The sequence below is a fragment of the Cynoglossus semilaevis genome, chromosome 2 (genome assembly GCF_000523025.1).
Source record: "Cynoglossus semilaevis isolate Cse_v1.0 chromosome 2, Cse_v1.0, whole genome shotgun sequence".
Taxonomy (NCBI): domain Eukaryota; kingdom Metazoa; phylum Chordata; class Actinopteri; order Pleuronectiformes; family Cynoglossidae; genus Cynoglossus; species Cynoglossus semilaevis.
This window is the reverse complement of record NC_024308.1, coordinates 3,910,606-3,927,996: the sequence shown is the minus strand read 5'-3', so window position 1 is coordinate 3,927,996 and position 17,391 is coordinate 3,910,606. Positions and strand designations below refer to the sequence as shown.

Below are 17,391 nucleotides of genomic sequence, written 5' to 3'. Positions count from 1 at the left end.
ATATACGTTGATAATTTGACATAATCTAATATAAGTTAATTATCTTATGTAAATTAAAACACATTGAAAAAACATTTTACATTCACTGCATTGATTTAGGTGCATATATTTTCCAGCAAAACCACATGCGAGCAACACAAGAATACGTCATCAGTATGCGACAGAAGGCATTTTAAACTGCTGGAGGATTTGACGGAGGCAAGTATGTATGATGCTCCTAACAAACATTGTATAGCTCAGATATTTAGGCTTAAAAGAACGAGTCACTTACTCCGATTAAATTGTTTAGAAGTACAAGGGAAAATAATAACATTTAATGAATTCGCTTTCGATTTTATTTACAACAATTATAAACACAATAAAACTGAATTTACGGCGAGTCCCTTGTCTCTTAGAGTGTGTAGTTCTGTTGTTATGTTCTTTTCCAGATTTTGGGGCTGTAGAAAGGACAGTCTAAACACTCGAATGTTTATTTTCGTTTTTACAGCTACCAAACTACTCAAATGCCAAAATGTTTATGCCAAGAGCCTTGAAAGTAAAGAGACCTGTTCGGGGACCGGGACAGATCCCTGTCAAAAAAAGCAAAGTTGAAGAGAGTGACGGGAAAGATGAAGGCACTTCAGAGACATCTGTTCTTAATGAGGAATCAAAAATACACGATTTAACCTTAAAGTCAGGTGGAGACTCAGCTTCAACAGACTGCTTTGTTTCCAGTGGTGTGTCAGAGGATGAAGATGAGGACGAGGATGAGGATGAGGAGCCTGTCAAATCATTCAAAAAGAGCCAGAGATGGCCTGAGCCAGGGGAACCTGTGTGTGTGATGTGTGGTCGATATGGGGAGTACATCTGTGACAAAACTGACAATGATGTTTGCAGTCTTGAATGTAAAGCCATCCATTTAAAGCAAATGGGGATGGGAACTGATATTGCTGACCTTCAAAATGTTAATGGAGATCAAAGGACTTCTCAATCGCAGTCTGCACAGATCAACCTTGTCACGTTGCGAGAAAGTGTGGCTGAATATTCTTATAAGGAAGATCCTTTCATATCGAATCTAACAAATGAACAGGTGCAGCGTATAAAGCTGGAGCTAGGAATAGAAACCCAGGGGAGAGATGTTTGCAGACCCATTGTTGAGTTTGGTCACTGTGGCTTCCCTGCCATTCTAACTGGTAACCTGAAGAAAGCTGGCTATGAGGCACCGACACCAGTCCAGATGCAGATGGTGCCTGTTGGTCTCAGTGGAAGGGATGTGATTGCCAGTGCTGACACAGGATCAGGGAAGACTGTGGCCTTCCTGCTCCCCGTGATAGTGAGAGCACTTGAGGTACGGTAATAAAGTTGAATGGAAGAATTGATATTTAGCACTGCATGTATACTGTTGTAAACAGTACTCTTAATTTATAATACTTTTTCTTACCTAATATTTCTAATCTAATCCTTAATTTATTTGATGACATGGGTTTGTACTAGTCATTTTGTGAAATAATAATTTTGTTGCTCTTTTATTTTATTTAGAAATTGACACAGAGCGTGGACAGTCCCACAGCTGTGATCTTGACACCCACTAGAGAACTTGCCATTCAGATAGAACGACAGGCAAAGGAACTGGTGATTTGCATTCCCAACATGAGAACTGCACTACTGGTGGGTGGAATGCCACTTCCACCACAGCTACATCGCCTCAAAAGCAACATCAAAGTATGTTACAATATTTTAACATCAATACCCTGTTATGTAAGTTACAAACTATTCATGTTGTGACTTTCTGGATTTTTTTTTACCCTGCTTGTCATCTTTTTTGTACTCCCTTAAGTTCATCATAGCCACGCCTGGACGGCTCCTTGAAATTCTGAGGCAGAAAGCAGTGAAACTGGACAAAGTAAAAGTTGTAGTGGTTGATGAGGTATGTCAGGCATTCACGTGTATTAATCTACATCCAGCTAAAACTGAAGTGCATGTTATATTGAAAAGAAACAATGTAATAAGACCATAATGAACATCTGCAGGTGGACACCATGTTGAAGATGGGCTTCCAGCAGCAGGTCTTTGAGGTCTTGGAACATGTTTCGGATGAACACCAGACTCTACTGGTCTCGGCCACTATTCCAACAGGAACTGAGGAGCTGGCCGCTAGACTTGTCAAAGACCCTGTCCGTATAACTATCGGAGAGAAGAACCAGCCCTGTGCCAATGTCAGGCAGATTGTGCTGTGGGTAGAGGAGCCTTCAAAGAAGAAAAAGCTGTTTGAGATTCTTAATGTATGTGGCAATCCATTTTTATTTAAATTGTTTTTTTTTTTTTAAGCAAACTAACAGTTATGATAATGGCAAGTTCAAATGGGAATATCCTTAGACTGGGAACTTCTAAAGTTAAACTGAGCTCTCTTTAAGTTGTTAACAGTTTTTATCTCTCTTTGTTAAAGTACTCCGAATACTATTAAAAAACCCCAGAACAGTCAATGTAAAGGATAAAAACAGAGAGATTATCATTTCAGTTTCAGTTAATCCTTGGTTTATTGGTCAGTCTAGACATGGACCAGTACCCGACTGGTATTTTATTAATGGTCTGTTTAAAGTTGTGAATTCCTTAGGCTCTGAGGAATAGTCTCCATGTAACACCATATTTAGACAGCCATGGCTGTAGCCCTTGGCCTTGTGTCCAGAGGAAATGGGTGGGCTCTGAGCCCATGGCATGACTCCAGGAATCCCAGCAATGGGCTGTACTGTTATTACAAGGCAGGGCAGGAAAGGTCTTTCTTACTTCACAGAGTAATGAAGTGTAGTAATAGGAGATACTTTTTTGGTGTTTCAGGTATACAGCCCTTCATACCCCAAACTACCAATAAACAAAACGTTGGCACAGATCCTGCCATATATGTAATATTCTTGAAGGATCATTACATTGCATCTAGAAAAGGAACAAAACAAAGCTCCTAAAACTCATACAGTATATTTTGAAAATGATTATTTACAGTTACATATAAACATATAGACATGTAACAATTGGCTGTAATTGATATTTGTTTTTTTCTATGTGGCTCTACAGGACAGTAAGCTCTACCAGCCTCCAGTGTTGGTGTTTGTAGACTGTAAATTGGGGGCAGACCTACTGTGTGAAGCAGTGTCCAAGGTGACAGGTCTCAATACAGTGGCAATCCACTCAGACAGGAGCCAATTGGAACGTAACCGCATCCTCAGGGTAAGTGTGCTGGCAGCCAGAAAATGCAGAGTCAAGTTTATAAATTGTGTACATGCCACTGTGTCCATAATTGTTGCCCGTTGATTTAATGATCTGAAGACACTAGAAAAATCTACCAAGAATGTTGTTTTTCACATGTATTGTCTGTAGATTGGCCAAAATTTTGTTATGCATTTTAAATCCTAACAATTAAATGTAACTGGGTTGATGTTTAATTAAACTATTAAGCAGATGATGGTGTAATTTCATTTTGGTGGTAGTTTGGTTATTGTTATCATCTACCACAGATGTATCTCACTGTCGTATCTAAAAGACATTTTTACTGTTGTTTTTCTCCAGGGTTTACTGGATGGAGACTATGAGGTAGTGGTCAGTACAGGGGTTTTGGGCAGAGGACTGGACCTAGTAAATGTTAGACTGGTGGTTAACTTTGACATGCCCAACACTATGGATGAGTATGTACATCAGGTTCGTAATGCTTAATGTGGATGTAAAGTATTTATAATTTTGGATTTTTACTTTTAATGTATTTGTTCATTTTAATTATGAAGTTTTCCCATTTCAGGTTGGCAGAGCAGGTCGCCTAGGGCACAGAGGAACGGCCCTTACTTTTCTGAACAACAACAATAAGCGTTTGTTCCTTGAGGTAGTGAACCGGGTCAAACCAACAGGTTCTATTCTTCCTCTGCAGCTCCTAAACTCACCCTACCTCCATGAACAGCAGAGGAGGAAAAAACAAAAGAATACACTGGGATCTGAAGATACATTAGTGACTAAGAACAATCTCTTAGACATAATAAAAAAACATGACCGCCGTAAGAAGTAGGGATATATAATTTTTTCTGTTTATTCTGTTCTACCATCTATTTATGAAATGTATATTTTGTAAATTGTTTTTTTTAAATAAATGTTATTTGAACTTCTCAGTCTTTTTTGTTTTTGTTTAAAATATTAAGTTGACGTCACACTTAACGGCCGCAAACTAATTACAGAATGGAAAACACGAGTAATCCGCAGGCTGTTTCTTTTACAGTGGTTGGACAGCGAATATAGGGTTGATTATACTGCCACTTAGTGTATTTTTAAGGTACTGATCTGGCAACGCCCCCTTGTGACGCAACAATGTCCGAGAATTCAGCCAATCAGCTGCCGCTGACGAGGATTGTTTGAAAATTGAGGCGGGTGAAGGCGGAAGAGAAGAGAACGATACACAAACGCAGTTCTGTTGGGCTGGACATAATTTAGGTTTTATGCGTGTGTTTTCAAATGTATTTTTAAGCTAATATGCCTGCTTGTACTTCCGTCCATCTCAGATATTTGAGCAACTTTTAAAAAGATTTTATTAACCGTCAGATAAGGCGTTCTTTTTAGTGCTTTTAGCAGCCATGTCATTATTCAGTGTGCAAGCGAGGAAACATACCGCTTATTATGACCATTTGATGTCGATACCGTCGTCCAGGACCCCAGCCAGAGTTCGTCCACCAGATAGAAAATCCACGGATTCAACATCCGGAGACTCTGCATGTGAAGACAGCAGAATATCTGGCAAAAGTCGACAGATAAACCGGACGTATGTCATCTCTGCTTTGTCAAAGGGCGGCCCTGGGCAGCAGACGCCTCAACGGAACCGACTGACTCTACAGAGAAGGTCCAGGAAGAAGTCCGGGATTGAAAGCGTGGACAAAACTATGGCCGAGTGTAGTCAGAATATAACTCCAGCTGAAGAGAAGAGACTAACGCTGCAGCGTAGAACCAGGACTCCATCAATGGATAAGAGCGTCCAGGGACAACGTGAGGCCCAGCCCACATCTCAGGTTCTCATTGAAGCCAACGGTAGGTCACCTGCTTTATTCAGATCTTCGAGTTTGAGAGAAACCTCCACGCAGAAAAAGATTCTTTTGAAAACACATGATAAGTTGGCCCTCAACAAGACGCCAACATCCACAGTCAGGCAACTAGAAGACCAGGCCCAAACCTTTAAAACTCCTACGAAGAAGACACCGTTTGAGAAAATCGCAGCTAAGAGAGATGTGTTCGAGAAACTGGCTGCAAAGGAAACTCCCAAACTAGTAAAAGTAAAGTCTGCAAGTCTGGAAAGACCTAAACCCAAAGTGCAACAGAGTCAGGAGAGCAAACCCGCGCCGACTCCTCGGATCACTAAAGTGGCCTCAGGTGTGCGGAAGCCAAGCACAGAACTGCAGGTGACCAGAACGTCAGGTCCAAAGGAATCTGTGACCCAGACCAGAATCTCCCCTCCTGCAGCCACTGCCAAAACTGCAAAACTCTCCGAGCAACGGCAGTCTGGTTCTACCGAAGCCGTGAAGCAGCAGGATTCATTCAAGATGGAAAACAGTGCAGTGACAGTGGCGGTCCGTGTGCGGCCTTTCAGCTCCAGGTAAACAAATTAACTTGTTCTGGGCGTGTTAGTTTGATGCCTCGCATTGAAAGGGAGACAATAAACACTAGATGTGTTAGTTTGAGGCATCGAACTCCATTGAAAGGGAGACAATAAACACTAGATGGTAAACAGGCAAAGAACTTTACTACTAAAAACGAGTGAATACAGATTTGAAAACCACATAACATGCACTAACAAGCAAAAAGGCTAATGGTGATTAGACTATTTCAATTCATTACAATAGAGCATGCACACTCGTTGTCCCAATCTGATTTCAATATAAGCGTTGAATTTTAGCAGTAGATGTTGCCAGGTCTTCCACACTATGACTTTTAAACAAATCAAATTATCAAGGTTTTTTATCTGTTCGCTTGAAGAAACTAAAGAAAACAAACAATAAAAGGGCACGCCCTCACCAAGGCCGTCTTCTCACAAACTTAACAACAGCTAACTTATTTTTCATTGTTTTTTTCCTTGAATCATAATTGACATTCCCACAAGATGTAATCAGAGTCCACAGAGCAGCCCACGGACAAACAAGAGCAAAAAGTTACTTTGTGTTTGAAGAAACTTTGATGGATGCTTATTTATTACTCACCCACTTGTTAAAACCAAACATATTTTGGTGTATAAATTAGCATATTTTGCGAGGCTTTTATGCTGTGCTGTAAATAATGCTGGTCCTAATATTGTCTCCTGTAGGGAGAAGACAGAAAAGGCGCTGCAGGTGATTTTTATGAATGGCCAACAGACTGTTGTCCAACATCCAGAGTCCAAACAGAGCTACTCCTTTAGCTACGATTACTCCTTTTACTCCTTGGAGGAGAGTGACCCCAACTTTGCCAGTCAACAGACAGTGTACGAGACCCTGGCCCGACCTCTGCTGCACAGGGCCTTTGAAGGATTCAACACTTGTTTGTTCGCTTATGGTCAAACAGGATCTGGAAAATCATACACGTGAGTGGTTACTTTTATTTTATTTTTTTTCTACTTTATTTTTGCTCTTACCTGTTACTTTGAGTCACTTTAATTTGAAAATATTATTTTGCAGAATGATGGGCTTCGGAGAAGAGTCAGGGGTCATACCTCGGTTCTGTTGTGAACTTTTTTCTAGAATGACCTCCATTGAAAATAATGAGGTAAAAAGCCAGAATGAGAAAACTACGAAACACATGGAAAATATGCACAAAACGTTGCAAATTAATTGCTTTGCATTACAGGTCAAATGTCACCTTGAGATGAGCTACTTTGAAGTTTACAATGAAAAGATCCATGACCTGTTGGTGACAAGAGATGAGCCAAACCAGAGGAGAATGCCTGTAAGTGGAAGTGAAGATGACAGATCTCTGTTTAATATAGATGTGGCTTTTAATTTGATGAGGAGCAAATAAAAAGGCCTATACTGTAAAGATAAATCACATTTGAGAAATTGAAATTTCTCTGACTCTTATGACATAAGCTTTTTTTCCACATTTTAAGACAATTCTAAAAAAAAAACAACTTAATTTGTGTTGATTTACGATATGAAACAGATAAAAACATTTTAAGACAATTGTAAAAAAAAAAACAACTTAATTTGTGTTGTCAGCTGAGGGTTAGAGAGCATCCGGTCCATGGTCCTTATGTTGCTGATCTTTCTACGTAAGTATTAAACCCACCTTTTCTGTATTTTTTTCTTTTTTTCCACTGTTTATTATTACAGTTGGTTTTATTTTAAGAATTCCTCACCTTTTCATTTCTTCACAGGAACGTTGTGAGCTCCTACAGTGACATTCAGGTACGTTAATACTGCTGAGGTTTATTGCTAAAAAGTCATGTTTGAGTCAGACATAAATTTTCTCTGCTTTTGTGTTCAGGGATGGCTGCAGCTGGGCAACAAGCAGAGAGCCACAGCAGCTACAGGAATGAATGACAAAAGTTCCAGATCTCACTCTGTCTTCACCCTGGTTATGACTCAAACTAAAGTAAGGGCTCGTCTCCATCGTTGCAAAATGCAAAGATGAAAAATCTTGGCTGTTCTTAAATATTAAACATTTTAATAGTCAAAGAGATTCTGACAATAACTGTAAATTCTCACGTCCCTCTCCGCAGACTGAGTTTGTGGAAGGTGAACAACATGATCACAGTATAACCAGCAGGATAAACCTGGTCGACCTGGCAGGCAGTGAACGCTGCAACTCTGCCCAGACGAGTGGAGACAGACTCAGGGTAAACACACACACACACACACACAGTTGTTGTTTTCTCAAAATATTTATTAATCATTAATGTTTTATGGGGTAATTTCAGGTTTTAAACCAATGAATCTCATAAAAAAATCATTGTTGAATTTGAGTATTTCTTAGATAAATGGAAGGAGTCTGTAAACATGTCCTTGTCCTCCTGTTTAATGTTAAATTGTGTTTAAAAAATCCCCTCAAACTGAAGTCTGAACTTTTCCCCTCTTAATTATAGCAGTTACAGCAACTTACTGATTTCCAGCTTTAATCTACTTATGATAGATTTAGGTTAAATCCAGACTAGTAGAATATGCATTTTTCTTTTTTAAATGTTTTCCCCGTGTCATCACAGGAAGGTGCCAGCATCAACAAATCCCTACTTACCCTAGGGAAGGTCATATCTGCCCTCTCTGAACAGGCACTGACCAGAAAGAAGGTCTTTATACCGTACAGGGAGTCGGTCCTCACATGGTGAGAGATCTTTGTTCTTTGCATTCATTTATTCACAGTTATTTAACACAAATAACTCCATATAAAGTTTTTTTCAGTATTATTGTTTTGGCACATTTTCATTTTTACAAATAAAGTTTAATTTTTTTCTTTAACCTTTGCAGGCTCTTGAAGGAAAGTCTGGGGGGTAACTCCAAAACGTCCATGATCGCCACTCTGAGTCCAGCAGGTAGTAACGTGGAGGAGAGCCTGAGCACGCTGCGCTATGCCCAACAGGCTCGGACCATCATCAACGTGGCCAAGGTCAATGAGGACACCAGCGCCAAGCTGATCAGAGGTCAGACATTCAGAATAACCACTTAGAAAAGAGTAGAAAATAATCTTAATTCTACTATTGTTGGTATGAATAATTTCTTTAAGAAATTGTAGAATAGGTGTTTCTAGTTCACAATAAAAACCTAACAACGAAAGAAAGTTAAAGAATTTGTCCTGTCCTTGGTGACGACAAACATTTTCACTCTGAAAACAAATTGCAAAATCCTAGAAACTTTTTTTCGTGAACCTGAACATCTGCTGCTCTACACAAACATCTCACACCTGTATGTTGTCTTCTCTTTTGTCCCCATGTGATGTTGTAACTAGACTTCTCACATCTGTGAACGTTATTTGTTGAACAGGAAAAAACCTTGACAATTTAAAATTAAGGTTTAAAGCAATAGTCTGCAACTCTTTTATCATTAAAACACACCATCCAGACCAATATTTCAACACTATGATTATGATGTGTGGAGCTGTGTGAAGTTAAAAACATTTTTCTCACTTGAACTTTAGAACAAGAATAATTTTCTTTTCAAAAACTGTTTTTTTTTCTTTTTTTTTCTATTTTGTAAGTGACATTTCCAACTTTTTATTAACCCACAGTTCTGGTCTGACCTTTCCCAGCCCACACTGATTTACACACACTCATTTGAATTGTCATCCATTGTCTGCTTTCTTGTCTCCCATCACGTCCCCCGCCGCCTGTCTCTTCTTTCATCGGTCTCACTGTCTCTGTGTATTTCTCTCTTTTTATGTGCCCGTCTGTCTCCCCCTCCGCTCTTGATCTTCTCCCCCACCTACCCGTCCATCTATCCATCACTAACTTATGCACTACCCAGTTCAATTAAGGCTGCGCTCTAACCTTGCCACTGGGCCATATTTATGCACTGTCAGCCGCACATGGCGGTTAACTGTCATGCAAGTATTATTTTTCGTGAGATGATTGAACTGCTGTTTTGCTCTTCCAACACTAGGGGGAGCTCTTGGTGTGGCTTTTCATTTCTCGACCCCTGTCACTTCAGACGCTAAATGAATTGGACTTAAACTTTGCAGATCTAACACACATTTGTCATCATTAATTGATGTTAATGTCTATTTTTCTGGATAGGACTAAAGAGTTTTTTCTAAAAAAAAATCTTTGGCCTCTGTTGAAGAAACACTGTCCCTGAAGAGCCCTTACATTTTTACAGATGATAGGTCATCTTTGTTTATGTTTGCTCACAGCTGTTGCATTCTCTGATCAGGGTCTGCTACAAATTTTTGGACAAAAATATATCTGTGTGCTCAGAGCTAAAGGCGGAGGTGGAGAAGCTGCGAGCAGCCCAGATGAGCTCACTGGGAATCGAACCAGAGAGAGTCCGACTGTTCCAGCAGGAGATCACAGCCCTGAAGAGCAAACTCTGTCAGCAGGAGAGAGAAATGGTTGAAGCCGCTCGGTCAGTTATTATTTCTATGTTAATCATAAGTATATTCATCTCTTATCAGGTACTATCACCCAGTCTATTGTAAAAAAAAAAAAAAAAGTTTTTTTTTTTTTCTCAAAAAAATTTGCAAATTATGGTCGTAGGGTTAGACTTAACATATTTGTGTATAATATGATTAAGGGTGTTTCCCAGAACTCTGAGAACATTTCCCTCTTTACCAAACCCTTGTGTCATCCTTGGGGTCAGAAGGAATTTTTTTACTTGTGCTTTTATTCAAACAATATCTATTGGCCCTCAATTTATAAATTATATATTTTTGTGACAGGTTTGGTGGACAGTTTATTCCTAAAGAGTTCTGGCTACTTGTGTCCATCTTAAATCCTATACGTTGGTGGTCTTCGACAATCTTAAGTTCTGTTTTGCATTTTCTGAAAGGGCCTGGAGAGAGAAATTGGAACGGGCAGAAATCCGCAAACGTGAAGAGACCAAAGAGTTGCAGGTAATGTTTCACTTGCAGATTATTATTTTTTTGTCTTAAATTGTTGTGCAATTTCAAATAATCAAGGCGAGAACTTCACATACACATTTACTTGTGTGGCCTCAGAAAGCAGGAGTGACGTTCAAAGTGGACAATCGTCTTCCCAACCTGGTGAATCTGAACGAAGACCCTCAGCTTTCAGAGATGCTTCTCTACATGATCAAAGAGGGTCAGACCACCGTGGGGAAACTTAAGCCTGCCTCCAGCCACGACATACAGCTGACCGGAGCTCTTATTGCTGAACATCACTGGTGAGAAAACGCTGTTCAAAATCAACCTTTTAAATGCAACAAAATACGTGCTAAGCTGGAGCAACTAGACGCAGAATTGCTAAGTCTTTAAAGATGAAGAAACATTGCAGTTAAAAATGGTAATTCACTTACAAATGTTTTTGCTTGTTCCTCAGTGTCATAACCAGTGCTCAGGGTAGTGTCAGCATCCAGCCAACGGAAAATGCAAAGACTTTTGTAAACGGGAATCTCATCTCAGATTCCACTGTTCTGCATCATGTAAGTAGAACAGAAAGACATTCATTCCTCCCCTGAGTCTGAACTATGAGACGATTCATCAGATTTTTTTTTTTAAATCTCTGTGTGTATCTGGATTTCAGGGTGACAGGGTGATTCTAGGTGGAGACCACTACTTTCGCTTTAACCACCCAGCTGAGGTCCAGTCTGGAAAGAGAGTGTCCTGCTGGACAGGAGCAGGAGATGGCCAGAAAGATTTTGAATTTGCCAAAAACGAGCTTCTTGCTGCCCAGAGGGCAAAGTGAGTTAAATAAACAGATAAAAAAACCCATTATAATATTGTTAACAAAACACGTTGCTTCTAAAAGGCAATGTATATTCATGTAGACTAATAATCAGTGTGAGAATTCCCCTGAAACCTTTCCTCTGCATCTCAGACTGGAGGCAGAAATTGAAGAGGCCCATTTGAAGGCAATGGAGGAGATGATGCAGGGAATCCAGATGGCGAAGGAAGTGGCCCAAAAGGAGCTCTCCGATCAGAGGGCTGTGTACGAGAACAGGATCCAGGCCCTGGAGAAAGAGCTGGTACAAAAAAAAAAAAAACAATTTTTTGATGAGGCATAGCTGACAATAGACACCATAAAAGAGTGAACTGTGACCTGCAGACCCTGACCTGGACCATCATACTGAAGCATGATTGACTATTTACACATTTTACCAGTCTCATCTGAACTAGCTCTTTTTTTCATGTTTGTGAAGTGGACTAAGAAAAACACCAGGTCATGTGACTTTAAAAAGAGAGAACTGAAGTGTTTTTGTTAAAGTGCTATGTAATATTTTAGTAATAATTTAAACAAAACAATGGTTGTGCTTCCAGTGTTTGTCCGTTACAAAAACTGAATTTTCTTTTTTTCAGGTTGAAGAGAACGCACGTAAACGCCAACAGGAGCTGGATCAACAGAAGGTGGCCAGTCAGGTGGTGGAGCTGAAGGTGGCCAAACTGGAGCTGGAGCAGGAGGTGGACACTCACAAAAAATGCCTACGCATGCATATCGAGGCTCAGGTCAGTCTTAAGACGCCTTCATGGACAATTTAAAAATGGAAAACCTTATATAGAAAACTCTCTGTTGGTATAGCAACAGAATCTACTGAAAATAAAGAAATATAATATTTGTTTTTCTGTTAAGGCATCATTTACCAGGATGTCTGGATTTTTACCATTTCTATAAATTCCTTCTCCTTTAAGTGTTTTTTTTTTACTGTGATTTTTAACTAGAAAAAGAAACGTACTCCCGTTTTTAATTGGCTATTAAAGCTGTGTACAATATGATGTTTACTCCAGGCCATGGAGGAACATCGTGTGACGGTGAAGATTGTCGAGGCCCTGGAGGCGGAGAAAAAAAAGATTGCTAAAGAGCTGGAGGACATGCAGAAGAAAAGGACTTTGAGACAAATCCACACTCAAAATGGTAGGATTCGAGTGACAGTCAATGTTTTCCACCTGAACTCCTTTTCATGATCTTGTTCAGATCTTGGACACATTTATTAGTAAAGAAATATGAGGTACTTTTTGTCCAGTTGTAAATAATAATCTTTATTATGAGGAAAACAGAGTATTACTACAATGCTGGTTTCCTTTGGTAATGCTTTTTTGTTTATTTATTTTAAACTAAATCGCTATTTCTGGAATTGGGTGGATACATGGTTCTTGGTATGTGTGTTTTCTTTTTTCAAGTGTATTGAAAATGTCTTTAAATAGCTGGAGCTCCTGACAGTGTAAGATACTGTAGCTATAGTGGTTTATTTTATTTTGTTTGCAGTCTCTCCACACTGGGATACCATGAAGTTGTCCTTGATGATTGAAGAAGCAAATAAAATTAGTGCCAAGCTGAAGAAGAACACCATTTTCAGCAGGTACTTCTGTTCATCGATTCATTTTGATAACTCATGTTTTATTTTTAAGTAAATATTTTTCTAAGTTGGATAGTTTACGGTCATTAACAGTCCTGAATTTCTACCTGTTTCAGACACGAAAGCTCTGAAAGTGAGAACATAGAAAATGGTGGTCCGCTCCAGGTGCGGGTTCAAAACACAAAGCTGGGCATCTCCACATTCTGGAGCCTGGACAAGTTCCAGAACAACATGGCCGCCATGAGGGAACTGGAGGAGGTTAGTCCATATTTGTCATTGGAGTCTGTACTATTCTTATTTAAAGTAGATTTGTCTGATTAACTTCAGTTGACAATAAGGTTTTTGTTTTAGTCTGATGATTTCAGACTATTGATAAAGCAGTGAGGAGACTCTACTTTAAACTGCTGATTAATATTAAATCTCTAATGTCATGCTCAGGCCCATTCCTTAAACACCAACACAGTGTAATCCCAGCAAACGTTAAACACCTGTCAGACGAGCTACATTCCAGCAGCTGATCTTTTTCTCATTCTCCGTGTTCATTCTGACATCCGCTCAGGTGCGATCACCCATTTCCCCGGTGTTTGACCTTATTTACAGTCCAGGACGGACCGTTGAATGTCTGACAGAGGGCTGCTGCTCCACATCGCTGTGCTTTTCTCATTAAATTGTGTAAATGAGACCGCATATGTCAGCAGTACTTTACTCTCCGCAGGGGGATTCCACCTCTAAAGATGACGACGTGTTTTACGATCCCGATGATGAGTGGGAGCAAGATATATCGGCCTCCTCTGCCTCCTCGTCGTTCTCACGCCGAAGGTAATTATCCAGCTCTTCATCCCACCTCCTAACCTCCAAATATATAGTATAATTATTTAAATTTATCACTCTCAAATTTTTTTATTTATAAAGTTGCATGCCAAAAAAAAATGAACAGAACAAATGTTGTTTGTGGTGCTTTTTTTAAGATGTTTTTTTCTTATCTGTTGGACAACATTTATTTTATATTGTTCAAACCTTTCTCATCTGTTGGACAACATTTATTTTATATTTACCCACAGGTATAATTTCCAAACTAGTATATAATAATAATTATTGTTGTTATTATTATAAAAACAATAATAATCTTCTAGGGGTCAAAGGATTCATCTGGAAAAATGTACTGTATGTGAATGTTTTTAAGGAAAATTCTATTATATAAACTCCAGCCAAAAACAAAACCCCAAACAAACACAAACATACTACGCTAACTACAGAAACTGGGAGACGATCCCAGCAGTTGTGAAGTAAGGGCGGGGGGGGGGGGGGGGGGGGGGGGGGGGGGGGGGGGGGGAGTGGGGTGCACGCTCTGGACAGTTGACCAGTTTACCATAGGGCCAAACCACAGCTTTGGTCAATTTGAAGTGTACAATTGAACAACCTCACCCTGCATGTCTATGCACGGTGAAAGGAAACCACAGTGTCCAGAGAAAACCCAGCCCTGCATGGAGATGACAAGGAAACTCCAGACGGAAAGATCAACAGGTCAATGAGGTCGACATCCACAGGGCTTTGACTGGTGTTCTACTGGGTCCTGGTCCTCCTGCCATGACACCGTATATGAATGTTTATGAAGTGAACTGCAGCTTAAATTAGAGCAAACTTTTGAATATTTGTGTGATGAAATGATTGACACTAGTTTTGTCAGGCTTCCTAAATTTAGCTGGTGTTACAAGAATATTGTGTTCCACTTTTCTTTTCTTGCTCTGTAGAAAAGGGCATTTCTGTGCTCTCTTTTTTCTTTCCTGTTTGCCCACCTCGCAGTCTTTGATACATTTCACTCATGACTTGGGTGGAAAATGTTTTTGGCCTCACAGCATATGGGACTTAATTCCACAGCTGCTGCTCTCAACTCTTTTTAATATGAACAATGTGTCAAGCAGTGGGATGTATATGGAAACTTAGAAGGTATGGTGGAGGAGGAACTTGGAAAACCTTTTTTCTTTTTTTCTCTTACAGTTTGGAAGATTTTGGTTATTTTCACAAAGTTCCTACTTTCCACCAAAGTAATTTACAACTTGGCAGATATTTTTTTTTTTTTACTTTCAACACGTTTTTTTTCCCTTTCATGATGGGCTGACAAGGAGCTACTGCCAACTGAGTATTTCCCTCTTCATCCTTTTTTTTCTGTTTATTAATTTTATTTCCACATAGGCCAGGCCACGGTGTTTAGAAAAGGAAAAGGGCATTGAGGCTCCACGCTTCTCTCACAGTCTTCGTCCCAGAGCCCAAACACACTGCACACCTGTGGTTCATGCATATCCTCAACATTTTTCCCCTCACATTGTTGTTATTCTTGCAAAGCATGTTAATGGTGCTTCTGCCGGTGCTCGAACCAACCAGCAGAGGCTGCCAAATGAAACATGGCACGAGGTCTGTTGTTCCTTTCGTGCCCTCTCCCTGTCTAGCTTCATTAAAACCCATACCTAAGCCTCATGGCCACAGCTGTTCACTGAATGTAGATTCGGAGCGATCGCTCATAAAGTCCAAGTGTATTTATTTCCCAGAAGAACTCAACTCAACCCATTTACAACGGAGTCTTTTGGCATGACATTTTTTTTAACCTAAGTGCATTTTGCAAAGGCTGGCTGAGGAGACAGAGCTTACGTGTGATAAACACTGAATCCATTTGAAGAGTATGAATTGACCAACGTGTTCTCTGTGACCATGATATGAAGGTCAATAATTGTGGGTGGGTTTTTAAAAGTGTTGAATCTGGTTTGTTTGGCTGCAGGAGCAGAAGTTATTTGAAGAGTAGAAGAATCTCTGGGCGTCTCTACGAGATACGGGTCCATCCCATTCAGAGCCTTCACAACAGCTCCTCTCAGTCTTCTGGTGAGACACGGATCACAGCGACTTTATATGTTCCTGTTCCTTAAATTATAAGCAGTTTTTTTTTTTCCACCAAGGCCTGATGGGTGTCCCTAAACCGCCCTCCACCCATTCGAGCAACACAGAGTCAGCACTGCCCGGTATTTGCAAGGACCTGATTGGTCAATCAGTGTCACGTCTCCGTGGGTGCAGTACCACGGAGGAGAGCCTGGCTGACAGGCTGGCCTCTGATCTAAAGCTGATATATGGAGCAGTGGAAACCATATCTGACATGTACGACAGTCTGGATGATGACAGCCAAGAAAATGGTATGAAAAAAATACTAACAGGTTAAACCAATAAAATTGGAGTGTCTTTTTTATTATTTATTTCTTATTATCTTCAGTGCAGATAAGAAAAGTGTTAAGTTTTTTTTTTTGTTCTGTTCTCCTGCAGTGTTTGTGGGTAACTCCATGGCTCAGACTCAGCTGATCAAGGCTGCCACGGCCACAGAGAGTGCAGTGTTAGTCACCATGCAGTGGTTGGCCAGCATCAAACCCATCTCTGGTCAGCTCTACACCATAACTGAAGAACTTAAAGGCCAGGTGAAGAAGATGGGAGGATTCTGTCAGTTACTCATTCAGGTGATTGAACACACTGTTGTCAATGTAACTAAACTAATGGCACTTCAAAATAAACATTTTAGATTACTTGGCTAAAACAAAAAAAATAATATTTTCAGTTTTGCGTGGTTTAGACAGAGGTGGCTAATCAAAATGCGGAGCATTGATTGATGGGTCTTAGCTCTGAGCTGTTTGAGCCGTCTATGGAAATGGCCAAGCACGGGGAATTCTTATCCTTGAGCCCCAAACAGAACATGAATATATGAGACGTAAATCTAAATTCCTTACCAGCCCCAGCACCTAAACACTCAGTTTTCCCCCCTCCTGAGTTTTCATATTCTTCCATATTTTTTAATTTATTTACACCAGACATCACAGACTGTGGACTTTTTTTCTGACTTCCTTGCATTCATTCAATTCGATTATTAATTAGTTTGAGCTTTACTTGATGTCTCCTGAATCTATAATTATCTGTCAATCCAGGGCTGCGAGTCGGAGATCACGTCAATGGTGACGGAGGCACAGAGAAAGAGCAGCCAGTGCCTGAACACGGCGTTGCTAGCACTCAGCCACCTGGCGGCAGTGACATGCACACCGCTGAATACCGCGGAGCTGGGTGCCAGTGCTACAGGCAAGGTAACGGCACTATTAATACCTGAGCAGCTGCTGACTCTGAAAAGGCTTTAGGGTTCACTATAATCAAGCCCTCAGCCCACAATATCAGAGCATTAAATATTAGCAATGAAAGACGTCTGATTCTGTCTGCACATTATTTTCCTGAGTTGTTTTAAGGTGAGTGTAACACTGGGGGGCATCAGGGCAAAGACAATAATGAGGCAGAGAGAAAGTTTTTAAGAATCTCATTCCTAATGCTTTAGATGCTTTAGTTTTTCTCATGTTTTAGGATTTTTTTTTTCACTAGAAGGTTGAAGGATCTCATCCTACTTTGGCATAAGGTCCTCTCTGTGGAGTTTGCTGGTTATCCCTGTATT

General features: G+C 40.1%; 2 protein-coding genes across 3 annotated transcripts in view; both read left to right on the top strand.

Annotated features, from left to right (window-relative positions):
* Positions 1 to 75: 75 nt before the first annotated feature.
* ddx59 (DEAD (Asp-Glu-Ala-Asp) box polypeptide 59) lies at positions 76 to 4,146 on the top strand. 2 transcript variants are annotated; one of them, XM_025053917.1, is made up of 8 exons: positions 76 to 198; positions 488 to 1,327; positions 1,519 to 1,701; positions 1,817 to 1,906; positions 2,010 to 2,261; positions 3,049 to 3,201; positions 3,541 to 3,669; positions 3,767 to 4,146. In XM_025053917.1, exons 2-8 carry the CDS (start codon positions 512 to 514, stop codon positions 4,025 to 4,027), a joined length of 1,884 nt encoding a protein of 627 aa, XP_024909685.1. In that variant the 5' UTR covers positions 76 to 198; positions 488 to 511; the 3' UTR covers positions 4,028 to 4,146. The 2 variants fall into 2 exon arrangements, with proteins under 2 accessions (XP_024909685.1, XP_024909680.1); XM_025053912.1 differs by having other exon boundaries at positions 126 to 202.
* A 189-nt stretch (positions 4,147 to 4,335) lies between these two features.
* Positions 4,336 to 17,391, top strand: part of kif14 (kinesin family member 14) — an 18,786-nt gene continuing 5,730 nt past the window's right edge. Inside the window, exons 1-25 of the mRNA XM_025053941.1 lie at positions 4,336 to 5,596; positions 6,302 to 6,556; positions 6,651 to 6,738; positions 6,820 to 6,918; positions 7,188 to 7,240; positions 7,346 to 7,376; positions 7,456 to 7,563; positions 7,691 to 7,807; positions 8,171 to 8,289; positions 8,433 to 8,605; positions 9,875 to 10,022; positions 10,446 to 10,509; positions 10,615 to 10,799; positions 10,955 to 11,057; positions 11,159 to 11,316; positions 11,453 to 11,600; positions 11,932 to 12,078; positions 12,358 to 12,484; positions 12,836 to 12,929; positions 13,043 to 13,184; positions 13,642 to 13,745; positions 15,700 to 15,800; positions 15,875 to 16,105; positions 16,233 to 16,420; positions 16,883 to 17,035. Of these exons, the coding sequence (XP_024909709.1) occupies positions 4,587 to 5,596; positions 6,302 to 6,556; positions 6,651 to 6,738; positions 6,820 to 6,918; positions 7,188 to 7,240; positions 7,346 to 7,376; positions 7,456 to 7,563; positions 7,691 to 7,807; positions 8,171 to 8,289; positions 8,433 to 8,605; positions 9,875 to 10,022; positions 10,446 to 10,509; positions 10,615 to 10,799; positions 10,955 to 11,057; positions 11,159 to 11,316; positions 11,453 to 11,600; positions 11,932 to 12,078; positions 12,358 to 12,484; positions 12,836 to 12,929; positions 13,043 to 13,184; positions 13,642 to 13,745; positions 15,700 to 15,800; positions 15,875 to 16,105; positions 16,233 to 16,420; positions 16,883 to 17,035 (4,146 nt within the window). The 5' untranslated portion in view covers positions 4,336 to 4,586. The remainder of the gene's footprint in view (positions 5,597 to 6,301; positions 6,557 to 6,650; positions 6,739 to 6,819; positions 6,919 to 7,187; positions 7,241 to 7,345; positions 7,377 to 7,455; positions 7,564 to 7,690; positions 7,808 to 8,170; positions 8,290 to 8,432; positions 8,606 to 9,874; positions 10,023 to 10,445; positions 10,510 to 10,614; positions 10,800 to 10,954; positions 11,058 to 11,158; positions 11,317 to 11,452; positions 11,601 to 11,931; positions 12,079 to 12,357; positions 12,485 to 12,835; positions 12,930 to 13,042; positions 13,185 to 13,641; positions 13,746 to 15,699; positions 15,801 to 15,874; positions 16,106 to 16,232; positions 16,421 to 16,882; positions 17,036 to 17,391) is intronic.